This window comes from Xyrauchen texanus, chromosome 34, assembly GCF_025860055.1.
Source record: "Xyrauchen texanus isolate HMW12.3.18 chromosome 34, RBS_HiC_50CHRs, whole genome shotgun sequence".
Classification (NCBI taxonomy): Eukaryota; Metazoa; Chordata; class Actinopteri; order Cypriniformes; family Catostomidae; genus Xyrauchen; species Xyrauchen texanus.
Genome location: NC_068309.1, coordinates 32,902,224 through 32,929,682, shown reverse-complemented (window position 1 = coordinate 32,929,682; position 27,459 = coordinate 32,902,224). Strand labels below are relative to the sequence as shown.

The 27,459-nt window shown below is 37.3% G+C and overlaps 1 protein-coding gene across 1 annotated transcript; it reads left to right on the top strand.

Moving 5' to 3' along the window:
* The first annotated feature begins 219 nt into the window (after window positions 1-219).
* On the top strand, window positions 220-27,459 carry LOC127628151 (55 kDa erythrocyte membrane protein-like). The gene is made up of 12 exons (XM_052104867.1): window positions 220-562; window positions 15,869-15,997; window positions 16,300-16,378; window positions 16,461-16,546; window positions 19,544-19,612; window positions 20,577-20,773; window positions 22,093-22,199; window positions 22,306-22,386; window positions 25,054-25,134; window positions 25,510-25,712; window positions 26,076-26,150; window positions 26,791-27,459. The coding sequence occupies exons 1-12, from the start codon at window positions 440-442 to the stop codon at window positions 26,965-26,967; spliced, it is 1,407 nt and encodes a 468-aa protein (XP_051960827.1). The 5' UTR covers window positions 220-439; the 3' UTR covers window positions 26,968-27,459.

Sequence of the window (27,459 nt, the reverse complement as noted above, 5' to 3'; positions counted from 1 at the left end):
CTTCTCCAAATTAGGATTCGTTGATTCGCCAGCTGTCATACATGTATACCGCCTACTAAGGCCTTCTTTCAGCCAATCAGTTAGGACCTTTGCGCGTTACGTGATTAATATTCATGAGCATAATCGTCGCCATAGTAGGAGTCGTAAATTATCTTGTACTGTAGGTTCTCCTCACGTTTGTCAACGAAAGTAACTACGCAAGTGCGCACTCACAAGGGAAGCTGCGGTGTGCCAGCCCCCTCCTCACACTCTTGTTTATGTGCTTTGTCAGCTGTGTCTTGCGCAATCTCCGGACTTCGACTAAAAGCTTTATCTTGAGCTTTCTTATCACTCCGCTTCTTTCTCTTGACCGGCCCCTGTCGGACCTTGAACAGATCCAACTCGTTCCCTATAATTGTTCTTGTTTTTTTTTCATCCCCACCCTCTCTAACTGTAAAACATGACATTAAATTCCAATAAAAACGAACCCGCTGTCACTCTCGAGCGTGTCAACAGCGCGCGCACGGCTCTCTCCGATCTCTATCTGGAACAGCTGCTGAAGAATAAACCAAAATCAGACAAGGTAAGACGCTTCGCGTGGAACCGCGCGCTGATTTTACGATTACAGAAAACGACCAGCGTTTTTTTCTTGTTTCCTTATTTCAGCATGAACACGCGACTGTCGGATGTTGACAGTGTGTATTGACAGTTTTATCAGCGTTTGGTGTTTCTTATATAAGGGATGAAGATGCGCTGGTCTGTACTGGTGCAACCCGGTTTGAGATCAGCTTCTCACTGCTGCTCACCACTACTTTCCACTTTATACCAGCAGACATTTAGACAATTTACTTTAAAATGGTTTGAATTAATAATTAATAGTATTTGTATCAGCATTTTTATGGCATACATAAATGCCTTAAATATAAAGGTATTAAATAGATAAAATATAATTTTGTCGTGACGCAATAATGACAAATAGCATCGTATGTGTCGCGTCATTGCTACTAGCGCACGGCTAACTATGTTTCCCCCTCCAGAATCCGTTTCCCCCAGTAGATCTGTATGGGGGAACAGTTTTTGACTAACATTCCCGCTGTCAGAATGCGTTGCCCCATTCAAAAACCTAACCCTACACTATCCTACCTCCCTTAACTATAACCCAATACCCTATCGGGGCTAGGGGGAAACAGATTCCGACGGGGAACACATTTCGATACAACACAGTTCTCAAACTATTTTTATGTTTGTTTAATTTTTATATACGTGTGGTAGTAATATCCCTCCATTGTGACTAGAAACAAATTCTTACACGTGATCTTCGCTCATTTGAAGTGGATTATATTATTTAATTAAAAAATGTATTTTTTTTTGCTCTTGTCACACTCTAGTAATTTGATATGATGAACAGTTTTCAACCAATTTGTTTATGCAACAGCAATATGTGACTTTCTGGAGAAAATGTTATTGCTTAAAGATTGCTCTTTCCAGATATGGAGTTTCCAGTTATGCTTCATTAAAGTATTAACTTTGGTAACACTTTACATTCATGCTTCTTTCGCGTGCTTCTTAAACGCAGGGTTTTCTCTCAAAATGTAGTAATATACTGTTCTTTCAACAACAACAAATGTAAAATTTTAATACAGTCATAAAGAAACACTTTGCATTAATGTTCCCTTTGTTTAGGGTTTATAAAGGTTTAATTAATGACTAATGAATTTACAAACATGCATAAAAAGGGTCTTTCATGCAATGCAATGCCAGATAGTGAGCCATTTTACCTTACATGAACTATAAATGCTTAATAACACATATTCAACATTATAGCCTATGAAAATGTACCTTAATGTAAAGTGGACACATATGGAGCTTTTAAAAATGAGTAGCCAACATTAGAAACCTGTACATAAAGTTCAGTAAAGGTAATCCGTAAAGGTAATCCGGCTTTATTATATGATATATACCTTGAATGAGCACGAAGACCTAAAAAAGTTTTGGTAGAGGATTTTAGGTAACTAGGACTTGTTACTTTGGGACAGCACTCTGAGTAGCAGCATGCTTTTGACATCAACACGACGAGGAAAGTGACAACGCAAGTGAGTCAAGACATTACAGTAATACATTTAACACAAAAGTGGACTGTAGCAAAATGACACAATTCCTCCTTTTAATCTCACTATAATATCATATTGTTGCTGCATTGTGACATAAATCATGAATTAAGCCTTTGTGTTTTTGAATAAGTGCACTTATTATGCATTTGTATCACACTGTACAAATTGACATTAAGGTTTAGTTGTATCAACTAGCTTTTTTGAGTTGACACAACAACATTTCTTGCCAACTTAACTTGTTAAGTTTGGATTCTATTAACTTGTACTTAAGTTGTATAAAAAATCATATTTGCCATTTCAACTCACTAAACAAAGTTGACTGAAAACGCAAAGAACTGATGTCAATGGTGCTGGAATAGTTTGAAATCCCTCTTTGAAGATCACAGACCTGGGACATTTAGTTCCGACATTTCCAGTTGTGAAGGTCAAGCACGTGAAGAGGTTAATGACCAAGGCCATTCTACACCTTTGTGTTTCCTGAGATAAACTCCTCACACCACTGATGATCTGACAATAGGGCTCTGTGATGAAGATGGGATTAGTGGCAGAAGGCACAATTGACTTGTTAACTTGTTTTTTTGTCATAAGAAGTCATGTTTGCGCTTGAGGCGCTTGATCTTTTTGGTCATAGTAGCCTGTGTTGTCTAATGGTTTGATGGGTACTCACTGAAATGTTTGGTTTGTGAAAAGCATTTAGAAAGCAAAAGGATTAGTATGATGTTTTGTTTTCCCTTCAGTCAGAATTGGACATTTAATGGCTCTTTCTGTCTCTATATAGCTGGAAAAATGGTTCCACTCTTTCTCAAAAGCCTGTTCTAAACATTTGTAAGTTGGCAAATACTCTTCCTAGTATTTTTTTTAGATATGGGTCAATGATGACTTTAACTATATATTTATAAAGGAAAAAAATTGAATTCATTCTGACAATCATGTGAATACACATTTTGAATAATGAGCATTTTTCCATTTCTGAACTTAAATTCTTTAACAATTTTTTTGCTCATTAAAAGGCTAAAATTCCAACTTAGTCTCATGACAACTTGCAATAATGCATACAAGATAGCGAAATCATAAGATATCGTATGATAAGACTTTTAGACCGACCAATCAACCAACAGAATTTTAAATCGATACAATACAGGCATAACATTTTAGCTAGCCTCCTCTCCAACACTTTATTTCAGAAAGAATATGTCTGTGAACAAATTTGGTTACTCATTCCATATTTACTTAAGCAATACAAAAGACCAATGTATGTCAATAACCTGCAATATGCTTACCTTGTCTTGTTCCAAACCCCAATGGGTTTTTTCTTCAGCGGAACAAAAGTTACTTTATTAAAATCAAGGTTAGGTTTAGGGTCCCGGTAAGAGGTTACACTTTATGGTTAGGTTTAGGTTTGGGTTAGGGGTTAAACTTCGATTTTTTTTTAACATTGCTCGTTAAAAACCCTGATGTGTCTCTTTCTGATGTGTACACCACCGTGATAACACGTGATGTCGGCATGTTGTTTCCGAGAGTTTCAGTACACAAGTCTCGGCCACATTATGTCAAAAACTGTAATTTCCTATCAGGAATTTTTGCATTGGCTCAAATGTGCTTACCTAACCCTGTGGCGCAACTGGGTGTGCGTCATCAGTGTGGGAGACCTGGGTTTGGATCCTGTGTTAAAACCAAGAAGTAATCGTGTTTGCATCAACATTAATGAGTGCGATTCAGAGGTTGCATTTTTTCCCTCTAACATAACACATTTTACTCCACCAATGGTAAGGTTTAAGTTTACACTTTTGGTTGGGGGGATCAGTTTATAAAATATGGATTCCTATTTATTGTATTACAGCCTGTATAGCTAAAAACAACTTGTTTCACAACTCGCTTTTGACGCCCCTCAGTGGACATTTCACCCGGAAAATTGAGCTCACGCGCGACCATACGCCCAACACCAATTACTGCTTTGACCACTTGGGGCAGTGTTTCAAAGTTTCGGTAAGCACGGACCGATTGCAGCTAAAGAAATTTCAACCTACTGTTTCCCATTTAATTGTGAGGTCAGTCTGGGTACGCAACAATTTTCCTATGAAATAAGTTTAGGGTTTAGACTTTTTTTATGTATTATTTTTTATCTTATTTCTCCCAATTTTCATGGTGGCGTGGTTACTCACCTCAATCCGGGTGGCAGAGGACAAGTCTTAGTTGCCTCCACTTCAGAGACAGTCAATCCATGTATCTTATCACGTGGCTCATTGTGCATGACACCGCGGAGACCCACAGCATTTAGAGGCTCATGCTACTCTCGATCCACGCACAAATTACCATGCGCCCCAATGAGAGTGAGAACCCCTAATCGTGACCACGAGGAGGTTGCCCCATGTGACTCTACCCTCCCTAGAAACCTGGCCAATTTGGTTGCTTAGGAGACCTGGCTGGAGCCACTCAGCACTCCCTGGATTCGAACTCACGATTCCATCAATACTCGCTGAGCTACCCAGGCCCCTTGGGTTAGGGGTCAGACTTAAAATCTTAGTAACACATTCTTTGGTTCATTTATTTTCCCCTATGGGAGTAATAGTTGTACATATTTGTGTGAGCCTACCTCTGTACAATTTCTCCATCTCATACTTTTAGTAGGACTTGTCATTAGATCAGTTTGTAAAATTCTTGAAAATGCTTATTATTATTTCTTAAAATAGTTTCAGTTGAGAAGACTTGTACAAATCTAAGTCAGAGTGCTTTAAAAAATATAAAAAGGAGCTATTATGTTGTCATTTGACAACAAAACCCTAAAACAGAAAATAACATCATAACACTTTTAAAATACCTGGGCTTTTTTGGAGCATCTCATTTTGTAATTGCTGTGTCATAAACAGCATTTTAGGATGCTGTGTGAAGTTAAACATAGTTTGAACTTAGAACTAATCTTGAGCTGTGTTTTATTGTCTGTACAGCTGGATTTGCGCTTACTGCCCCCTGGTACTTCAAGCTTGAAATGCATAATTTTTTCACAATTATTAGCATTGAATTAATGTTTTAAATCAAAAGCCCTAATATTTTGTTAGATGTTGATCAATTGCTAGATTACATGTCATAAATTGAGTTGGTTTTGCATTACGTTATGTTTCATCTTGTGGCCACTCATTTTTTTCAAACAGTAAGCATCATTTATCACATGCATCCACATTGATGCAAACTATTAAGTAACTTATGGTTATTATTGCAGTTGATAATTAAGCATAGATGCCGGCACCTCCATAAAAAAAAAGAACAAAATATTTAACGGGCATCTTGAAACTAATAATAATAAAAAAGTATACTTCATGCACTCAGAATACCACAGCTGGGCATTATCAACATTTGCTGACGTAGTAATGTGGGATATGGTGCTGGCTTTCTGGCAGCTGCCCGCTCTAAGTCATAGACTATGATGCTTCACTAGTCAAACTGAAGAGCACAAGCATTCTATTAATAGAAGACATAATTTTCTCTGCAGACAAAGGAGTGATGTCTAGAGAACTGTTTGGAGCTGCTTATGTAAAACACAGTGTCCCTGGCATTTTGTGTGCTTTAGATAAAAGGTTGAAACTTCCGTTTTCAGATAAGTCTGATTGCATGTGAAAAGAATCTGTGAAGAATTTGTTGTGCGCTTATGTGTAGCTGGTCCACACTGAATTTAGATATTCCCTATGTGTAAACTATCAAAAGCTACCATTACCAACCCAGTCTCATGACAACTCAGAATAAAATAAGGAGATGGCGAAATTGTTCGAGTTGGCTTGTACAAAAACCTTTGACTTTTACCTCCACAGAGAAAAATAAACAAACCAACGAAAGATGTTAAGCCAATTTTTCTTAGCTTAACTTAAACATAAACCTAGCCATGAAATCTAACCCCTTACCTAAACCTTATTATGATCAATAATACTAGTAAAGGTTGACTTAATTAACAATTGTCCTTGCAGTCAGTTATGTAAATTGACATGGCATCTTGGCATGTACATGGTTTTGAAGATGACACAGCCAAAAACATAGTTGTTTTGACTTGTCTTCATGTAGTGAAGTCTTCATAGACCAAAATAGTATTCTTTGTTCCCCAAGGCAAGAGACTGGAGAACCAACATAGTGCAGAAATCAGTCTTCATTATTCTACCTCCCTTTTTTTGCTCATCTGAATTGAACTGTGTACCTTGACTACCTGTGAGCGTTCTCTTGTTTAGATTTGCTTTTCAGAGGGGAAGATAAATGCTGTACATGTTTAAATGACAAAAGTGTTGATGCAGGTTTTTTTTATTTCATCAACGATAAGGAAGATGAGATGAAAAGGATGCATCATGACGATAATCAAATAATTTTTTAATAATAATGAAATATTAATATTTGGTAGAACAAAAGAATAGGTACTTAATTAATCTAGTTATGTTTATATGCTTATAATATAGCGACTTCATATCTATAGCCCAATATATAAAATTTGGTGTGGCGGGCTGAAGTTTTCAGCCGGTCCTTAACAACACCCTCCACAGATTTATCACAATGTGTGGACTTTTCACATGGTCCCTTACCCACCTTAGGCACAATTTCCAACGAATATCAAGATTAAATTAACGATCTTGAATAATTTAGTGGTGACGCCACTGGACCAATTTAAATATAGGACAAATTGCATCCCATATTGATTTGATACTGGACGCGTCATTTGATTTTTTAATACGGGACTATCCCATATTTTACGGGATGGGTGGCAACCCTAGTTGGGTCTGCCGCTCTGAAATGATTATGTCCAGAGATTGTATTGCATTCAGACTAGCATGGCTATGCATGGAGCTAGCGCATGCAAAGCTACGCAAAGAGACCTTGTCCAAAAAGAAGGATTTGCAGCATTGATGGATTATTGTAATTGTACAACTAATAATTAACGTCAGAGAAATGCAGCCTCTTACTTATGGTCATTTACATAAACCTGGAGATATTAACAGGGTTCAACAATAGAGGTCACTGTCTCCCCAAACATTGCATATGTACAGATATATCCTTCTAATTGGTCATTTATTTTGGGTCGCGACCCAGCGGTTAAGAAACCCTGCGCTATGTGGCCTGGGTAGCTCAGCGAGTATTGACACTGACTACCAACCCTGGAGCCACGAGTTCGAATCCAGGGTGTACTGAGTGACTCCAGCCAGGTCTCCTAAGCAACCAAATTGGCCTGGTTGCTAGGGAGGGTAGAGTCACATGGGATAACCTCCTCGTGGTCACAATTAGTGGTTCTCACTCTCAAAGGGGCTCGTGGTAAGTCACGGAGAGTAGCATGAGCCTCCACATGCAGAGTCTCTGCGGTGTCATGCACAACGAGCCACGTGATAAGATGCACGGATTGTCAGTCTCAGAAGTGGAGGCAACTAAGACTTGTCCTCTGCCACCTGGATTGAGGTGAGTAACCGCGCCACCACGAGGACCTATGAAGTAGTTGGAATTGGGCATTCCAAATTGGGAGAAGAAAAAAAAAGAAACAATGCGTACTGTTTTTCAGTGTCTCATGCCATGAGCGCTGCATTTTGTAAGATTTTGTGCTGATTCAAATTGTTTATCAATGTACGTATTGGCCAATCATCGGTATCGTCCGATAAATGCGATCAGACTCACGAGGTTTAACTACCATTGAAACTTTTACCACAACAATTGTGATTACTCACCTTAAAGCTCGACACAGCAAGGAATATGACAAGTTCATTAAAGCAGAGGCTGCTTCAGCTAAAACGATTGAGAATTCAGTTAATGTGAATAAAGAAGAAATCTTGCCAATCTTGCCTCGTCAAACCAATGAGCAGGCAGCTCAGCCTTCCACAGATGTGCTTTTGCACTCAAGACAGATGGACCATGACGATCAGAACACAGGGATCTCGAAACACACACTTCAAAGTTTCAAACTACTTTTAACTTGACACAGCATCCTAAAAACACAGCACTTTTGACCCTGAGATGCTGTAAAATAGTCAAACTAAACACTGTATTTGCAGATGTTGTTCTAAATAATCGGAAACAAATTATGTGTCGTGCTTCCCTGCTTTCAGCAAATCGTATAGGACTACTAGGTGAATGTGACGTCACCTAAATAATATTCATGAGCAAGGCTGATAAGGTTTATAATGTGTCCTCTGCACTTTCTAGATCCTTCTTACGCCCCCGTTTTGAAGGGATACATTTCAAAAGGTAGTATTTGATAAAGGATTTCAAATGATTCATTGTTTTGTCTTGGATATTGCTATGGTTACTCTTTGTGGCAGAATTCAGTAGTGAAGAACAGGCTGAAGTAAAACTCAAGTTGTTCAATGAAACTGGTCTGAAATCAGGTGGTTTTCTTTGTCTGTTGAGTCACATGATAATCCTGACTAAGTGAAACTCCAAAGTAGGAAGTACCGTAGACATAGTTATGGATTGTGCAGCAATCAGAGATGGAGATATACAGTGAATTCTGCATTAAAATCATTCCACTTGAAGTGTTGATGTCACAAGACATTAAACAACTTGTTTCTCTGCATGGACACACATTAGTAAGTTCTCTTTAGCTGATCTGTGCATTTATCTTTTATCAAGCCCAATCGTAGCATGCAACCTTTGGTCTGGATGTTTGGCTGTGTCCTATATCGTCATGTGACTTCCCTCTAATGAAGACAGCTCTGTCAGCAGTAAGCGAGTTCACTGGAGGCTTTGCTGATGTTTTGTCTCCAGGCTTTGGTATCAACTGGTTTGTTACACAAGACGTAAGGTGGTTCCTGGTTCTAAACCGATCTGGAAAATGTACTCATTTAAAGGCCATATGATATATTTTGCATTGACTGAGCTGCTCTTTTCTGTGAAATGATGCCATGATGCCATTTCCCATATTCTGTTTGTTTCATGAGGCAATAAACACAAATGTGACAAAAACATGTATGCATGTTACTTGGTGGCGATCATTTTTGCTTATTACTTAATGAAACATTAGCAGAATGTGGGAAATAGCACATTATTACTGGCAGAACAGCATTGCGATAAAAACAAGTCCAAACACAACCTAACATGGTACATTTATCTTGAAATAATTATCTGATAAATGACTAAAAGCTGACTAAAAACACAATTTGAGAGTTTTCTAATGTTTTGACTCATGACTATTCGATCTGTATGATGTTATCTATTCCCATTATGATTGTTCACATTTTATAAGTTATACAGTGGAACTGTTACAGAAGAGCGCTGTAACAAGCATCTGTGAATGAGCACACAAACCACCACTGTACTCGCATTCTGACTGCTAGCATAAATATTACATCAGGTATACAGAGATTAGGGTTAGTATTGTGTGTTTTGTTGTTTAATGTTTGTTACACGCTGTTAATGAATTTGGTTTAATGCATTATGACAACTGGAAGAGTCACCAGGATTACAATAAACACTCAACAATTTATGCAAGAGTATTGTCATTTATTTGTATTGTCTTCTCCCCTTGCGGGCTCCTACGTCCCCCTGCAGACGGCCGCGGCTGCTCCGTTGGGGTGGATGGTAGTGGTGAGAACTCTACTACGGCGTATCTCTCCTCCTTCCCGGGTTTTGGTACCAGTGTAAAGCAGTTCAATGAAAAGGAGGAGGCGAGAACCGGCCTGGCGATATAAACTATATTTTAATTATTAACTTAAACAAAAGACAAACACACACAAGACGGACATGTCCGTAAACGATCTCTCTCTCTCGTCGCACCACCGTCCGCAATCGGCCTTTGTCCCTCTCGGAGGCTTAATTAGCCTGATAAGGGACTGGGAGTGTATAATCACGACCCGGCCCCGCCCTCCGCCCTGTCACACTGACCTATTAGCAGCAGAGGTGGGTAGAGTAGCCAAAAACTGTACTCAAGTATAAGTACAAGTACTAATATATGTAATTAAGTAAGAGTAAGACATTTTTCAATTAAAAGAGTACTCAAGTAGTGAGTAACTCGTCACTTTCACAAATGACATAATGGATGTTATCTACCCTACATTCTTGTTACCCATAATTGCTTAATTGCTGGTGGTGTTTGAGGAGAGTCCCCTGTTTACTCTGTAAAGTGCTTTGAATGTAGTGTCAGAAAAGCACTACCGGTATATCAATGTAATGTTCATTCATACATTCCATTACATACTACACATTTAGCATGTATTACAGAATTATGATTATTTTTATTAATGGAAATCCTGTCATCATTCAACATCATGTTGTTCCAAACCCATATGACTTTCTTTCTTCCAGGCAACACAATAAGGACATTTTAGACAGAATGTTTTACCATTTACTTTCACTGAATGTGTTTTTCCCCCCCATATTTTGAAAGTGAATGGTGACAAGACTGGCAGTCTCTAACATTCTGTCTAACTTCTTTTGTGTTCCACAGAAGGTCACACAGGTTTGGAACAACATAAGGGTTGGGAAATGATGACAGAATATTAAATTATGGCTGAGCTATCACGTTAAAGGTATAATTCACCCCAAAATGAAAATTATCAAAAAACATTTTTACTTACCCTCATTACATCTCAGATATGTTTGACTTCCTTATTTCTGCAGAACACAAATTATGAATTTTAGAATCATTTTTCATCTCTGTAGGACAGTACAATGCAAGGGAATGGGTGCCAAAATGTTTATTCTCCAAAAAGCACTTAAAGTAATTATAAACGTAATCCATAAGACTCCATTAGTGAAGTCATAGGTGTGGGTGAGAAACAGATCAGTATTTGTAATTTTTTGCTAGAAATTCTTCTCCCTGCCCAGCAGGGGGCAATATGCGGAGTAGAATGCGAATCACCAACAACAAATTAAGAATAATGTGAAAGTGATCTGTTTGTCATCCACACCTATCACATCGCTTCTGAAGATATTGATTTAACAACTGGAGTCTTATGGATTACTTTTATGCTGACTTATGTTATATTTATTTTTCTTTAAAATGTTGGCACCCATTCACTTGCATTGTATGGACCAAAAGAGAGGAGAAATTCTTTTAAAAATCTTCATTTGAGTTCAGCAGTAGAAAGAAAGTCACACATCTGGCACCAGGGTGCTTAAATGATGAGATAATTAGCATTTGGGTGAACTATCCATGTAAGGGCTCTTGTCAAATCTGAATGAATTTGTCAATAAGAAGAGAGGGTTGGAAAAATTTCAACCCTGGTCGCAGAACACTCGCTGTCTCTGAAAACACTCTGAATATTATTGTATTCATATATAATTTAATAAGAATGAACAAGTTAGGCCCAAGTATTCTAAAAGTTAATATGTGACGTTGCTTCTGCTCTGATGCTTGGTGCATACGTCAGCGTCCGAATTCACTCATTTCGTTCACTAACTGCTAAGATATAGCGCACCCTCTGTCATGCACTATATAGGAAATTGTGAATGAATGAACGATTTCGGACACAGCCACTCTCTTTGGCATATGATTGTATCGACCGCGCACATCTCTCACGCGTGCACCATGTGCACCTCACGTCACAGGAAAGCCCACGTTATTATTAGAACCACAACTTACCTCAGTGTGCTTCCTTAAGTTGGATCTGCATATTTAATCTTGAAATATCTGTTTGTCTTGGTGTTAAATGAAGGCATTGCATGACAAAACTATTCTTTTTTCACTGTACGTAGCACAGTAAATGTTTCACTTCGAAGAGCTTTGTGCTATAGCAGTGAAGTGCTGTGTACTACATAGTATACCAATGGAGTAGTATGTCCGAATCCACATTATTCATGAATCAGTGAGCGAGAAGTCCCCGGATGACCTACTATTTCTGGTGAAATTCTGAAGTGCGGAATGACTTTTTGTTTACACAAACGTATCGATTTGCTTCAGAAGACTTTCATTGATTGACTAGAGTCATGTGGATTACTTTTATGCTGCCTAAATGTGACTTTTGGACCGTCAAAGTACTGGCAACTGTGTATTTAAATTATAAGGACCTGACACAGCTCTATATTCCTCTTAAAGTCATTATTATCAGGGTAAGTGAATTATGAAAGAATTTTCTTTTTTGTGTGAACTATTTATTTAATGACATCAGATTTCCATCCATCCATCCATCGTCAACCGCTTATCCTGTGTACAGGGTCGCGGGGGACATCAGATTTATTTAACAGAATTTACACTTTTTTATATTTTATATATTGTTAAGAAATAGTAAGGATTAGCATAAGGGTTAGGGGTGGGATTAGCTACTAAAACATATCTATATAATAGTGTACTGTAACAGATATTGTCACTGTACATTGCCTGTTATATTTTCAGTATTTCAGTATTGTATGTAAATATACAAATATAATATACAAATAATAATTTGCAATATTATTATTGTTATTAATAATCATATATTTATAATATACAAAATACATTTTCAGTCATAATTTCTAAACTTTAAAAACCTCTGGCTTTTATTTTGACGGAACACTTACGGAAGAACTTCGAGTTTCTGCCTGTAGGCTAGTTCATAGGAGTTTTAATATGATTCTCATCAGGTGAAATGCTCCTCCGATGCCATTCATAGAAAATTTTAAGCAAACCAAAACATCAAGCATCTAAATCACATAATGTGAGCCACGCACGTACTGGTGTGTGTGTGTGTGTGTGTCAACAACAGAGCAGCGCACATCCACTGAAGCGCGCTGCACATACAGATATTTACTTATTAAATGCATCCTTTGTGACTTCATGGAGACCTTGAATATAATGTATGAGTCATGTTGTCTACTTTAATGTCACTTTTATGCTTCTTTATTGCCATATTGGAGCTTGAGAGTAACGACCATGACAGGCAATAACACAATACTGGAAAATGCTCTTTATTAATGCACCAAGAGAGCGATCAGTTCACTTCTGAAGATGTGCACTTTAATGTTTAACTTAAACAATGCTTTTTCTCCATGTGAGGGTTTCTGTTACCAGATTTTAATGTACAAGTTTCTGTTCAAATTGTCAGCCTTTATGCATTTTAAAAAAGCATGTTATGCCATTTTCGGTGACTGAAATTTTGGTGCATCCCTAGTGTATATGAAATGCATGAACGCCTACGAATAATAATGAGATCAGGCTGTTATTTTCAACTTTAAAAAGAAATGTGGCGTGAAACAGAAAACAGTGTTTTGCTCCATTTGGTTTGACCAGCAGCACTTGTGGCAGTTATATTTCTAAGTGGCAGCTCTTGTTTAGGGCATTTAAGAGTAAGTTCACACAAAAATATTTTTTCCATGGGGTGCCAAAAATGTTTGGTTATGTGTCTGGGTCTGAAAGCCTCAGTTCCCAATGAAAGTGAATGGTGGCTAACATTTTAACATCTATTGAGTTCCACAGAAGAAAGAAAGTCATATGGGTTTGGAACAACCTGAGGGGGAGTAAATAATCACAGAATTTAAATTTTTGGGTGAATAATCCCTTTATGGTAGTATCAGATAGTACATTTGCACCTGTTCCTCTGAGTCTGATGTGCCCAGATGCTATATTTCCACTGGATTGAATTAAGTGTGAATGCTTGTGAGAGAACAGGCCTTTCAGGATCATACGTGTAATGTGTGTCTGCTGAGAATACAGAAGATCAGGAAGCACTAAAGCACTCTGCATGATTGGGTTTCCTTAATGTGATTTTCCAGGTATTCCCTATTTGTCCTGTTATCTTGGTTCTTAGACTAATGGACCAGTCATATCCAGAGCATGTTACTGGCTTTTTCATTCTGAGTACTGCTCTCACGGACAAGGGATGTGCAAATCTAAATATTTTCGTAATTTTCTCAATAGGTTGTCTGAACTACTAGCCGACTAGTCCATCTTTATGAAGACATTGCTTAGGGTGTGTTCACATAGAATGGCATGTTATGTTAAAAATCAACTGGATGTAGTGCAGTAGAATGGATCAGAATGCAGGGGTCTCGAGACGTGAGATTATGTTTCTATCTGTCTGTTTCAGTCAGTTTTGGTTTATGTTTATGTGAACCTAATCCTAATGTTTGTAATATTAATAGGATTCATGTGCCAATGGAAGTGGTCAGGGATTACAAACCTCATGGACACAGTGGAGTTCACAGTGCAAAACAGCATACTTCATCACAATACATAGCTGACACCAGATTGAGCCGGTCATCAAAATCTGATGTCAGCCCCTTTGTAAATCGTCATGTCTTAAAGATAATTTCAAAGCCAAGGTCTAAAGTCCCGATCATGTAATGGTAGTCATAAGAGTGTTGTAATCTTTGTACTGAGCTATGATGATGCATGCATTGTAATATATTAGCTGAACATCAAGATGTTAGAGATTAATAAATCCTTGTTAACAGGGTTGTAAAAGTGAGATATGGAATTGTTGTGGCATGCTTTTGGCACATTTGAAGTTGATTGACAAGTTAAGCATCTCTGTGACATCCATTAGCTCATGCACAATAAATGAGGGCTGGTTTCAGTAACAGGTAGTCCTGAACTGTGATTTAAAAAAACAGCCGGTTCATAATGACTGTGTGTAATTTATGTTGTAGAACAAGATGGGAACGTGTCTTCAAGTAATTTTAACCACAGACTTTATTTTACTCATAAATCCAAAACCATTACAAAAACCCATAGGAAACTAAACAGCTCTACATTTAAAGGGATAGTTGACCCAGTGGGGTCTGCGGGATCTTTTACCAATTTTACCATCTTTTAACATTTATCAATTGAAAATGAATGTTAAAAGCTCATCTGTTTGTTCTGAAGCATAGTGACAGCAGTCCAGTATTTGTTGGAATATTATTGCATTAAAATGAAATATATTTGTATATTTCTTTAGATTCAGATACCCAAGTATGGGACATAGAAGCCCTTGTGACTGTGGAATGATGCTGAATGTGGGTTATGGGGTGTCCCGAGAGAAAATGTAGAAAACGTTTGTATATTTTCATTAAAGTGAGATACTATTCTACCAACTAGTAATTTTAGTCTTTCCTTATCCATTGCAGTCATCTAATTCATTTTCACAAAATTAGAACAGAAATCGATTTGTTTATTCGATTTGCTTATTATTAAAGGCTCGTAACATGCTGATTAATAAAGATACATTTAGAAGGGACAAACGTTTCAGAGATAGTTCACCCAAAAATTACAATTCTCTCATCTTTTACTCACCATCATGCCATCCCAGATGTGTATGACTTTCTTCTGCTGAACACAAAACATTTTTGGGTGAACTATCCCTTTAAAAAAATAGACATGAAAGAAAGTTGAAGAAAACACCCTAGTACCAAACTGTTTCTCTTACAGTGCAGATTCATTCTTCCCCATAAGAACTTTGCATTGGATCATTTATCGGGCATTTTTTAACATCTCTGAAGGTTCGTTTAAACATCTCAGTTGAGTTCTTTGAATTCAAGCCCTTTCTGCAGACAACATAACCATGCCAACCATGTCAGTTGTAGCTCGGTCCATTTTCCATCAATGCAAGATTTAATGAAGTGTTAAAATGTGAGCGTTTAATCGTTAACCCAGAACAGATGTCCACATTGATTCGTTAATTCTCCTCCTTACGATTATTTTTTAGCACATAGAAAAAGATATAATTTGTTGTTAACTTTTGTTTATAAACCATTTCACATTAAACACAGAGATGAGCATCACTGTCGTTTGAATACATGAAAATGACTAATCATCTATAATATAATGTCACGCATACATGGGTTTAGCTGAGACGAAGCTAATTATTGGGATCTGAAAGGCACAGTTCCTGTTATACTGAGTTTAATGTGTTCTGTGTTTACATTTCCAGGCCGCCATGCAGACATATGACAGCAAAGGACAGGAAGTGTACACCAACGGCAGCGGCGGTCACATGAATGCCAAAGATGAAACCAAGATGCGAGAGGTGGCCTTTGAGAAACACCCCTCTGAGCCACTGGTATTATTCTTCATTTATTTTTACATACTACATATTACCCCTGTGTAATTTGTTCCCAAAGTTCACTGACGATGAAATACCACTTCGTACTCATAACTTGATAACTTGATAAAGGGAAGTAAAATAGTTATTATTTCTCGAACATTATAGTGTTATTTACAGTATATATTTTTTTCTCAATATTTCGTGACACCCACCTGAACACTTTTGTCCAAATTAATGTGACATGTAACTTTGAAAAAAGTCTCTGAACAGCTTAAGTGTAAATTTGTGCTGTAAATGTGTGTTCTGTGTCTTTTCAGGGTGTAACTCTTAAGCTAAATGAAAAACAGAGGTGTTCAGTGGCGAGAATATTGCATGGAGGGATGATACACAAACAAGGTACAGTGAATTCTTATCGTTCCGTTGCTATACAGCTCACTGCATCACTGCTGTTCACACACATTGGTTTTGTTTCGGGCAGGTTCCTTAAATGAAGGAGATGAAATCGCTGAGATCAATGGCAAAAGTGTGTCAAATCAAAGTGTAGACCAGCTGCAGAAGATTTTGGTGAGTTTTAGCGTCATCTCTGGACCCAGTCTATTATCCACAGTCAGTGTAGGTTTACATGCACTTTAAAAGTTTGGTTACTGTTAGACTTAAGAATAATTTGTCTTTTTTAAACAAACATAACACTTAAGTCCAATTTTTGCAAAATGGACAATTTTGTGTCCAGCAGGTAGGGATGTAAATCGGATAACATTTGACATCGCCGTTATGCGCGTACTGCAAAAGGTGACAGGCAGAGGGTATTTAACACTTCCTCAGCCGATGTCCTTGACATCCTAACTTGATTATAACTGTGTATGTAAACACACTGAGTGCAGTGTTGGGGAGTGACTAACTAAAATTAGCAACATTACTGCATTTTAAAGTAGCTTGACAGTAGTGCACTGATTTCCAAATATTAGAGCTTTTCCAGTAACAATCTACTTTTTCCAACAGGTAGCGGGACAAAGCACTGCATAACTGCTTTTAAAATATTTTTGCGTTGTTACGTTATTTTCACAACAATTAAACCCACTTTGCCATTAAATTCTCATTACCGTAATGCGAAAAAGTCTCATTCTTCTGTCATGCAAAATAAAATCTAAAACAGAAATTAGGAGTAGTATGAAACAATAATAAAGTAACAATTTGAATAAATGTGTTGATGCCGTTATAAAATAAATAAATAAAATAAAAATAAATATATATATACATATATATATATATAATGTGTGTATATATGGAAGCGTCAATTATCCAGGTCCGAGTAGTTTGGAAAAGTGGAGAAAAAGACCAAAATTGCCATATTTGAAAGAGTAGATCGGTCAGGGGTATTGCTCATTTCAGTCATTTCATTAATAAGTATTCTATGCTGTAGGCATTCCGTCGACGATTTTGAGTTTTCTCCTCCTAGACCGTTTGTTCGATTCGCATGAAATTTTGCATATATCATCTAGAGACCCTCGTGACAAAAAGTAAACAATTTTGATTCGTCAATGGTAGCGGAGCCAGGAGTTTTTCACATGTGTGGCCGGGCAGGGGCCAGTGAGCAGTCTGTGAGTCTCCTGTGTGTTGCGGTTGTTATGAGACGGTTCCAAACTAAATTGTGCAAAAAAAGTCAAGAAAATGAACAAAACGGCAATTGCGAGTGGGATGGACAATGGGGTGACCAGGCTTCGGTCCATGGTGGCCACGGCAACCCCTGGTCACCCCCTAGCTCAACCACTGCAATGGTCTACCAGGAGTATGACATATTATGTTTCTTGGAAAACTTAAAAGGGAGGACAAATTTTATAGACGGAACTCAAACCAGAGATTACCATTTTGATTGTAGCCATACGGTTGTGAAGATATTTGCGAAAACTTTAAAGTGAGTATTTTAGTGCAACCTAGGGTCAGATGGGTGTGTGTGTGTGTGTGTGTGCACCTGAGTAGTGGTAGAGATTTGGAACCATTCTACCAAATTTCAGGGGTGTAAAAATTACTCTTAGAAATGATACTTACATGAAAGTATGGATACTGAGTGAAACTTTTACTCAAGTAAAAGTCCAAGTATCTAGACAAAAACATACTTAAGTGAAAGTAAAAATGTATTCACTTTAAATTGTACTTAAGTATTATAAAAGTAAAAAGTAACTTTTTTCCTAGCTAGAATAAAATCAAGAGTGGAGATTTTGTTAAATTTGATTGTTTTTTTAAATCACCTTTTTACTGTCTCTGACGACTGTCAATTTCTCCCCAGTGGCATTCACAACCTGGTCAGAGAGTCATGTTACAATAACTACATTTTTGCAAAATGATTTTTATGTTGCCGGTTGTACATATCACAGAATGTTCCTGGTGGAAAACAGTAAAACAGCAGATTATCAGTTCATAAACACTTATTTTTCACCCTGTTCCTCAAACAATGCTATCTTATTGAATAAAAACACTTTTCCTTTTAGCGAATGACTAATTTTAACGTTTGCATCACATAACAAATTTATTTACAAGCTTGTTTATGCATGATCACATTGCATGGAAGCTCAACTGAGTGCTGCATTTGCAATACAAAGGAACGGGGTATGAATCCTGAAGAGCACGTGAGATGACACATGAGCCAAAAGTGTCTTCTAAGCACCACAAAAGGATATGGTTGCTTTTGAAATGATTTTTCATGTCACATTTGCTTTTTCTGACACTATCAGTTAGGTTTAGGTTTAAGGTTTAGGGTAGGGAGGTCGGATTTGTTGATAATTCTCGATAAAATATTAACCTTTAAAACTTCATCTGTTCTGGACGTTTCACTCGCATTTAGCGCCACTCGTGGGACATTTCACTTCAGAGCTGCCCTGAGACGTAATGAAACACATTATTTAATTTGGCAACAATATTGCCGCAGTCACGCAATGTTTGTTGCATGGGTGGAGGCACTCAACGAATTGCGATGTCAGAGCACCCATTCCCTTGAGTCATCAAGAAAGATAAAAAAATATATATAAAAATAAGCTTTGAAGAAAGTTAGTAATGTTGTTAGTTTTGTTTCTAGTACTCAATTACTTTATACCTCTGCCAAATTTGGGGTCTCCACCTTGCTGGTCACCAGCTTATGTTGTGTTTTGGGTGCTAGTCCCAATGGGAAACTGGTGTGCTGGTGTCCCCACCAGGTTTTTAAACTAGCTTAACAAGCTTCATCAGAAAGGTTTTGATAGTGAAGAGTATGGCTATGCTGATCTTGTACAAAACCAGCACTAAACGGCATAAACCAGTCTCCTTAAATAGCCTCAGTGTAGCAGTGTAACTACTTTTTGTTTGTGACTTTTAATATAGCTAACTATTTTTTATCAAAAATGATAGTTTGAATGTTGTTGAACCACTTTAAATTATAAGTAGCTTGTAAGGTACTGTAGCTTCCCCAACACATCTCACTGTGGCATGCTATGTTGATCAGTTTTTAGCCAAATGTTTTACTCTGTTATAGTGTTTATGATTGTATTACTCTTTATTTATTGTTGTACTGGATGCTCTCTAACATTACAGAAAGACACAAATGGTGTTGTCACATTGAAAATCATCCCCAACCAGCAAAATCGCTCTATGGCATGTGAGGTGAGTGTAGTAACATTGAAATTTGTCATATCGTACCTGTTTCTACTTTTCTTTTTATAGTCATGATCTATTTATCTCCCTTTGTCCTTTTGATCTTTAAAAATGAGCCTCAGATGTGATTTGATTACATCTTTCTTGCTTTTTCTACTCTGTATCCTTGATTAAATAAGGTTTGGAAATCCTGTAAGCCAATAAAAGGAAAAGGTGACTATCCAACCATCAATAGAAGCTAACTGTAGAGTATATTACTTTTCTCATTAGATTAATTAATCATCTTGCCATCTGCTGATCGTACAGTGGCATTCTATCTATCTATCTATCTATCTATCTATCTGTCTGTCTGTCTGTCTGTCTGTCTGTCTGTCTGTCTGTCTGTCTGTCTATCTGTCTGTCTGTCTGTCTGTCTGTCTGTCTGTCTGTCTGTCTATCTATCTATCAACTCTCTGTCTGTCTGTCTGTCTTTCTGTCTATACAGTTTCTAGGCATTTCCTCCTATATAACTTGTATGTAGATTAGAGGTGCACCAATAGGATTATATTAGGAAGGATATGCAATACTTTGCCACAGAGATTTTAGCCAACAAACAAGGAGAAAATTCTTAGATATTAATGTTCATGATCTTAAAATGCTCTTTCTAACAGGAGATGCAATACAGGTTTACTTTATGTTGACTTTGATAGGTATGTTTAAAAGGAATTGTTCCTTGTGAAATAATTGATGTTATATTTATACTTTTACATTCACATAATTTTTATATGCACATCTTTAAGCACAACATATGATTTGGTCCTGGTTTAACATTATTTGTCTTTCCAGGAAAACATCCTATCGACTAATCACAGCCCTTACCATACCCTTAAAATGAAAATGATTTTAATTGGTTGAAAATTCATGCATTTTTATGAAGCACACAAGAGGGTTTTATAATAAATGTTTTCTGGATTCTATTTTTTATTTTTTACAGATGTATATGAGAGCACAGTTTGATTATGACCCTGTCAAAGATGACCTCATCCCATGCAAAGAAGCCGGTCTGAAATTTCAAACAAGTGACATCATTCAAATTATCAATAAGAAGGATCCAAACTGGTGGCAAGGAAAGGTGGACAGATCCTCCACAGAGTTTGCAGGACTCATTCCTTCTCCAGAACTTCAGGAATGGTACGTTCTGAACCACATTTCAGTCGCTTTAGACACTGCGAAAATTACTTTCTTAATCATTATTTTTGACCTGTTTTCAATTAAAAATAGCCAACTATATTTAAAACAAGATCAAATTTACTTAAGAAGCAAAATCTGAAAAACTTGCATTGAAAATGAGTGCCACCTTGTGGATATGATGTAGAAATTTAAAATGAAAGTTTTTCAAATAGCACTAAAATAGTGTAGTCATATATCTAATGAAACCTGTCATCTTCTTGATTGTTACCACTATTTATTTGCCATAACAGTTTGAATGATTATCAAATGAATCATTTGAAATATGATATCTGTTAGACAACAAATACAAATGTCTCATGTCTGCTAAGATCACTGTTTCTATAAGAACCAAATAGCCACAAACTCTATATCAGCTCTAACATTAGGCTGTTTTCTTCGAAATGAACACTTTTTACTTGTTTGTGAGCTCGCTTAGGTACTGTAAACAATCCAGTCTTATACTGTATCTCAGACGTCCAGAACAAGATATGCAGTCCATTAGAAAAAGCATGAAAACTCATCGGGAGAATATGTTTTTGACTATTGATGATGAAATATTATAAAAATATTTTTTCCCAGAACTTGCTTCCATTAGTGGAATGAAATAAATACTTTTTGGCAGGGACAATCGCAAACAGATCCCATATCACATGCTGTCAAAGAAAGGACAAAAAACAACAACATTCTAAATGTATGTTCATCATAAAATTGTTAACATGTACAATATCAATTATGTCTTTTTATGAATAATTTATTGGAATCTATTTTTGAAATTTGAAATCTGTGAAATGAGACCAATATTTTGCAATTAGTCCAATTAGTGTGTATGTAAGCTTTTATATTTTTGTGTGAACAATTGCAGGAGGCGGCCAAAAAATGAAGAGTGTAAGTGGTTGAGGATGTTTAGATATTTTTACTAAAAAACAAAACAAAAATACTGTTAAAAAAAATTAATTGCAGGTTTTTGATGGGCACAGTTTTCTTTCTCTGTTGGTTTAAATCCTATTTGGGGTGGGACATATCGAAGGGGTCGCCCCTTGTTTTTTAAATAGCAAATAGCGTTTAGTTTAGTTATCACCGCTATGAACTTTAATTCTATTGCTAGTCAGCAATAGGTAATAAAGGGAATTTTATAATTAGAGAGTATTTTAATTGGACAAAAATGTTAATACATCCTTAAGTGAAAGATGTTTTAAATGCAAATACATTATTTAATTTAATTTTAAGGACTTAAGAACTGTTTCTCCTTCACAAGCTAATGAATTGTGATATCTCTTCAGGCGAGTAGCAAGCAAAAGCAAAGCAAAACGGGAAGCTGGTCAGTCCTGCAGTCCTTTTGGCAAGAAGAAGAAATGCAAGGACAAGTATCTCGCCAAACACAGCTCAAGTTAGTGAAGCTCAACTTAGCACAACTTTATAAACACAACCCACTGAGAAGCACTGTGTTGTATTCTTTCGGTCAAACAGCTAATGCAGTTTTGTTCTCTCCTCAGTATTTGACCAGCTCGATGTAATATCCTATGAAGAGGTTGTGAGACTTCCTGCTTTCAACAGAAAAACTTTGGTTCTCATTGGTAAGTACCTAAACACCTTTTAACTATAAGATTAGGTGAATCTCACAAAACCTCCCAAGAATCTGGGTTATATTTCACAGCAGAATCAAAAGATAAAAACAAGATATATTGCATAAAGAAAACAAATGTTCTCTTTCAAAAAGGTAACTTTGATGCTGCATCAGAAGCTTATGCTTTGGGAGAACCCACTAGGGAGCTGGACTTTCAAACCCTATATCATCACACCAATTCAATTGGCTGGTAAAGCTTAGTGCTCCGCCTATGTTGACATCATAGTGAGCATATTAGCCAGAGCCAAGATTCACACCACCAGAATTGTCCTTTTTCAGGGCAGCATAGACATCTCTCGTGCTACTGGAACCCTAAACCAACACTTAGCTTTCTATCTTACAACTGGTCAGCAGAAATGTGTTCTACTATTCTCTCTGCCTGCACTGGCAAAGAAGTACTGCTTCTAATAAATCAGTTTACATTGCACTCCAGAAAGAGCAAATTGAAGTGAACGAAAAGAGGACGCTTGTTGAAACAAATCTTTTTAAAGTCTGCTAATGTTTTGCATGTGTTTTCCAACTTGTGAGCGATACAACCCCATGTCCAACGGACACTAGCGCTGTCTTTTATGCTTGGGTCGAGCTCACGCTGAAGGGGTCTGAATGTGTTCATTGTGAATGCATGAAGCTCAGGATTTTGCACTCATGGCTTGCTTTATTGGGAAAGTGGAAGCTGATTCCTGTCACTCCAGCTTCACTCCTTCTGTGTCTCCCGAGGGACCACATGAAGGAGAGGCGCGAGAAAGCAATGCAGATTAAGTAGATATTGAGGAGGATTTGTTGCCAGCTTAACCTCACCTTCAATTCTCTGTATACTCCGATCAGCCTCAATATTAAAACCACCTGCCTAATATTGTGTAGGTCCCCCTCGTGCCGCCATAACTGCACCAATCCGCCTCTCAGAATAGCATTCTGAGATTATATTCTTCTCACCACAATTTTACAGAGTGGTTATCTGAGTTACCGTAGACTTTGTCAGTTCGAACCAGTCGGCCGATTTCTGTCCACAGAACTGCCCCTCACTGGATGTTTTTTTGTTTTTGGCAACATTAAATATGTTGGAAGGAGCCATATTAAAAATTCACTTCTGAGCAAAAATACAGAGAAGTTTGTCTACCCTGCTCCACGGGGAGACTATTTATCTATAACACAAATTTATTTGGGCGGTCGGGCTACCGCTTCCCCCTGCGGATGTCAGCGGCGCTCCTCTGGGTGGACGGCAGTGTCGAGGACTCTGCGACGGGCATCCCTCCTCCTCCCGGGTTTCAGCACCAGTGTAAAGGGGTATAAAGGAAAGGAGGACGCGAGAACCGGCTTGAAATATAAATAATTATTTTAATAATAAACTGAATGAAAAACACACAAACATAAACGCACAGAGCAGCTGCCTCTCTCTCTCTCTCTCAAACTGTCATCACCGGCTGCCTTTATCCCTTGTGCGCCCCCATCAGGCTGATTGGGGACCGGGCATGCGTTGTTCCAGCCTGGCCCCACCCTCCTCCGCTCTACACCGTAATAATGAGCCTTTAAAATATAAATAGTACAAGCGCACACACGAAGCGAGCTGCAGCGACACCGGCAAAAGTGGTAATGATTTTGAATGTGTCGGAAAAACCAGCAAGGAGACTGTCTGAAAATGTTGTTAATTTATAGAGAGAAGTGCTCATTAAGTTAAACATGCAGTAAGCGAGGTACTAATTTAGCTTCAATACAAGCACTTGGATTAGCCTAATAGCACATATTTATCTAGGTTATCTAACGTTAGAGTGAGTGGTCATGCTAAGTGGCTAATGTTAGGCTACTTACATGTTTCAAATGATAAGCCATGTATGAGGTCGATGAATGATGTTTGCATGTCACCTTCTTGGGGTCATCCTTTACGCTCTCGAAATGATCCCACGCTTTGGATTTCCGACATAATTACCACATGGACCAGACATGCAAACGATCATGTCTGTCCATCACTGACTGTGTGACTTCAGCACTTACTGTGGATTTTTATTTTCTGCGACCAACCGACCAATCAAAACTTGGTCGACAAAGACTCTTCTCATCGAGAAGTTTGGTCGACTATTAGGGGTAGCCCTAGTGCCCAATGTGTGTCACGAACAATTAAAGTTTGCCAACCTCGCAGCAGTTGGTCGAGGCACAAACAACTTCCCAAATTTCCAATTAGAACTAACCCGGTTATTCTGAACGACCGCCCCCTGATGGCAGGCGGAAATCAGACCACACTGGTACCAACCTTTGTCTCCCCTGACTCACCAACTGGACGTATGGTGGAGTCTTCTGGGAATTTCCAGCTGTGTACTGAGCACAATTCAGACTGGATATGTGCTTCAGTTAAAAATCTGTTTAAAGGCATTCGCTCCTCCACCGTAGAACTGCCGAGAGAACTGGTGGGACATGGCAAAGAGCATAAAGGCTTCTACATATTATATGGATCCACTAGTTTTGACAATGAGACCAGAAGGGAATTCTTACTGGAAGAATTAAAAAGAAGTACAAAACAGCAAACATTTTAATCCTGAAGCTACCTCAATATTTGGAAAATGTGCATAGGCAGTTAAATGTTTTCAGCCTTAACAGTGATTTGCTTTTTTCCTGTTTTTTAAAGGTGCACCTGGAGTTGGAAGGAGCCATATTAAAAATTCACTTCTGAGCAAATATCCAGAGAAGTTTGTCTACCCTGCTCCACGTATGTATAGCTCAGCTGCATCTTGACAACTGTTTCTTTATTAATTGAACTCTTTCACCTACGTATATGGATGATTATCTCTATATTTAAATGTATTTAGAAAAATATATAATTTCAGGTTTTGGTCTTTGATTTTGTGGTGAAATATAACCAGGACATTTATTGCCCCATTAGTTATAAGGTGATTTTCATTCACCTCATCATAGGTAATAATGATTTCATTTCAAGATTTTCTTTAGAAATTAAAAAGTAATTTCAGTTTAGTCAATATGAGTTTTTAATTATAACACCATTTTGACCATTCTTTCCTGATAGGCAAGATTTTGCTAAATCACAGATAAATACTCTGAAATAATAAAAAATCAATGTTTTCAGACACCACCAGACCTCCAAAGAAGGATGAGGAGAGCGGCAAGGAATATTACTTTGTTTCTAATGATGAAATGACCAGATGCATTGTTGGGAATGAGCTGCTTGAGTACGGCAGTTATCAGGGCCACATGTTTGGCACCAAGATCGAAACTGTCCACAAGATCCATGAGCAGGGCAAAATTGCCTTATTGGATGTTGAACCGCAGGTAATGCCATTTTTTCCAGTGTTACAGAGGACTTTGGGTCTCATACATGTACAAAGAAATGGTTTTCTTGCAAGGTTTCTGTTAGATTCACAACAGATGCACACACACATAATTTTTTCTTACTCCTCGTTAATTTTTTGATGAATCCGGATAATTATAAATGTTGGGAGGGCATGCTCACAATATGTAATTTACGTAAAACAAGTCAACACAATTTCCATATAAGGGCTTTTAATTAAATTTTTTAAGGGCCTTGGGATTAAATATGGTTTAAGTTGGTTATAAATTGTATAATAAATAAAACAGTATATATTATTTTGTTCTAGTCATTTTATATATTTTTAAATTGTTTCTGTTTTTTAGACTTTGAAAGTGCTCAGAACGGCAGAGTTTGCTCCTCTTGTGATGTTCATCGCTCCTACCAACAACGCAAATCAGGTTAGAAACAGTTTCTGATGGATTTTCACATGAAGATTATTACAAAAGCATCTTTTGTCCTTGAAAAACTTTGGTATGGGAGTAAAGGTCAGAGCTACAACCAATGGCAAATATAATGTAATACAATATACAAAATACAATAATGTAATACAAAATAATGATTAATTTGGAATACAATAGATCATGTGTATAGTCAGGTGAACAAACATTATTAGGTCACAAATAACAATTACAGTACAAAGCACATACCATAACCATTTCTAGCCTAAAAATATACATGAAAACAATTTTAAAACATAACATTTCACATATGCATCTAAACTAAAATTAATATTAGTACTTTGGCTGATGCCATAGATAGATAAATTAACCAGCATAATTTGAAGCTGAAATAAGTTTACGTCACATTTTAAAGTTACATTAGTAAAGATTGTTTTAGCTGTTTAAGTAATGAATTTAGTATCTTAAATAAGCACAAGAGAAAAAAGGAGAAACCACAATTTAATTATCAGCAGCTTATATCCAATATAATATATCATAAAGATACATAAAAATAGACTAATATCAGCCAATAACCAATATGGTCACAATATATTGTGCATCTCTAATTCGTAACTTGTTTTTCATTTCTCCTTTTCAGTCAGAGGCTGTACAGGCCATCCAGAAAGAATCAGACACAATCCTCGCTGCATACCGCCACTTCTTTGATGAAATCCTTGTGAACAACGATGTCGATGAAAGTGTTAAGGGTGTGGAGGAGGCAATCGAGACAGCCTCTTCAACCCCACAATGGGTACCGGTGTCTTGGGTGTACTAAAAACCCCAATCCCTTTCCCTAATCTCCCCTCCAAACCAAAACCATGCAAGTGAACCACACTCATATGGTGGCCTGGCTAACACAGCTGTCATCAAGACGTGAAATGAAAAAAAAATAAATAAATGTTTGCACATAAAAAAGTGTTTTATAGAGTGTTTGAAAAAGCAATAAGTTTGTTCTCTTTGTTTAATATGTTGATGGTATTTTCAAATGACAGAGTTGTAACCATGCCAGTATATAGCATTATGCGATGACGTTGTAGATTGTTAGCGATGCAAAAAGGACCTCTACTGTGATGTGTCATGGTGTTCCTCTTAAATAGAACTAGATAAGAAAAAAAAAAAAAAAAAAAAAACGGAAATCACATCAACCAGTACTTGGAAGAAAGTTTGTCATGTCCTGAACTGTTTCTTGTAATGAAATATGGATTTACATCAAGTCAAAATATAGGCACTTTTAAAATGAATTAATAAACATCTCCTGACACTCCAA

Excerpts from the sequence above, each read along its gene's own strand:
- LOC127628151 (XM_052104867.1), top strand. The coding sequence starts at position 440 with ATGACATTAAATTCCAATAAAAACGAACCCGCTGTCACTCTCGAGCGT. Across the intron at positions 19,613-20,576 it reads ATCGCTCTATGGCATGTGAG|ATGTATATGAGAGCACAGTT; the intron begins GTGAGTGTAGTA and ends TATTTTTTACAG. Across the intron at positions 25,713-26,075 it reads TATTGGATGTTGAACCGCAG|ACTTTGAAAGTGCTCAGAAC; the intron begins GTAATGCCATTT and ends TCTGTTTTTTAG.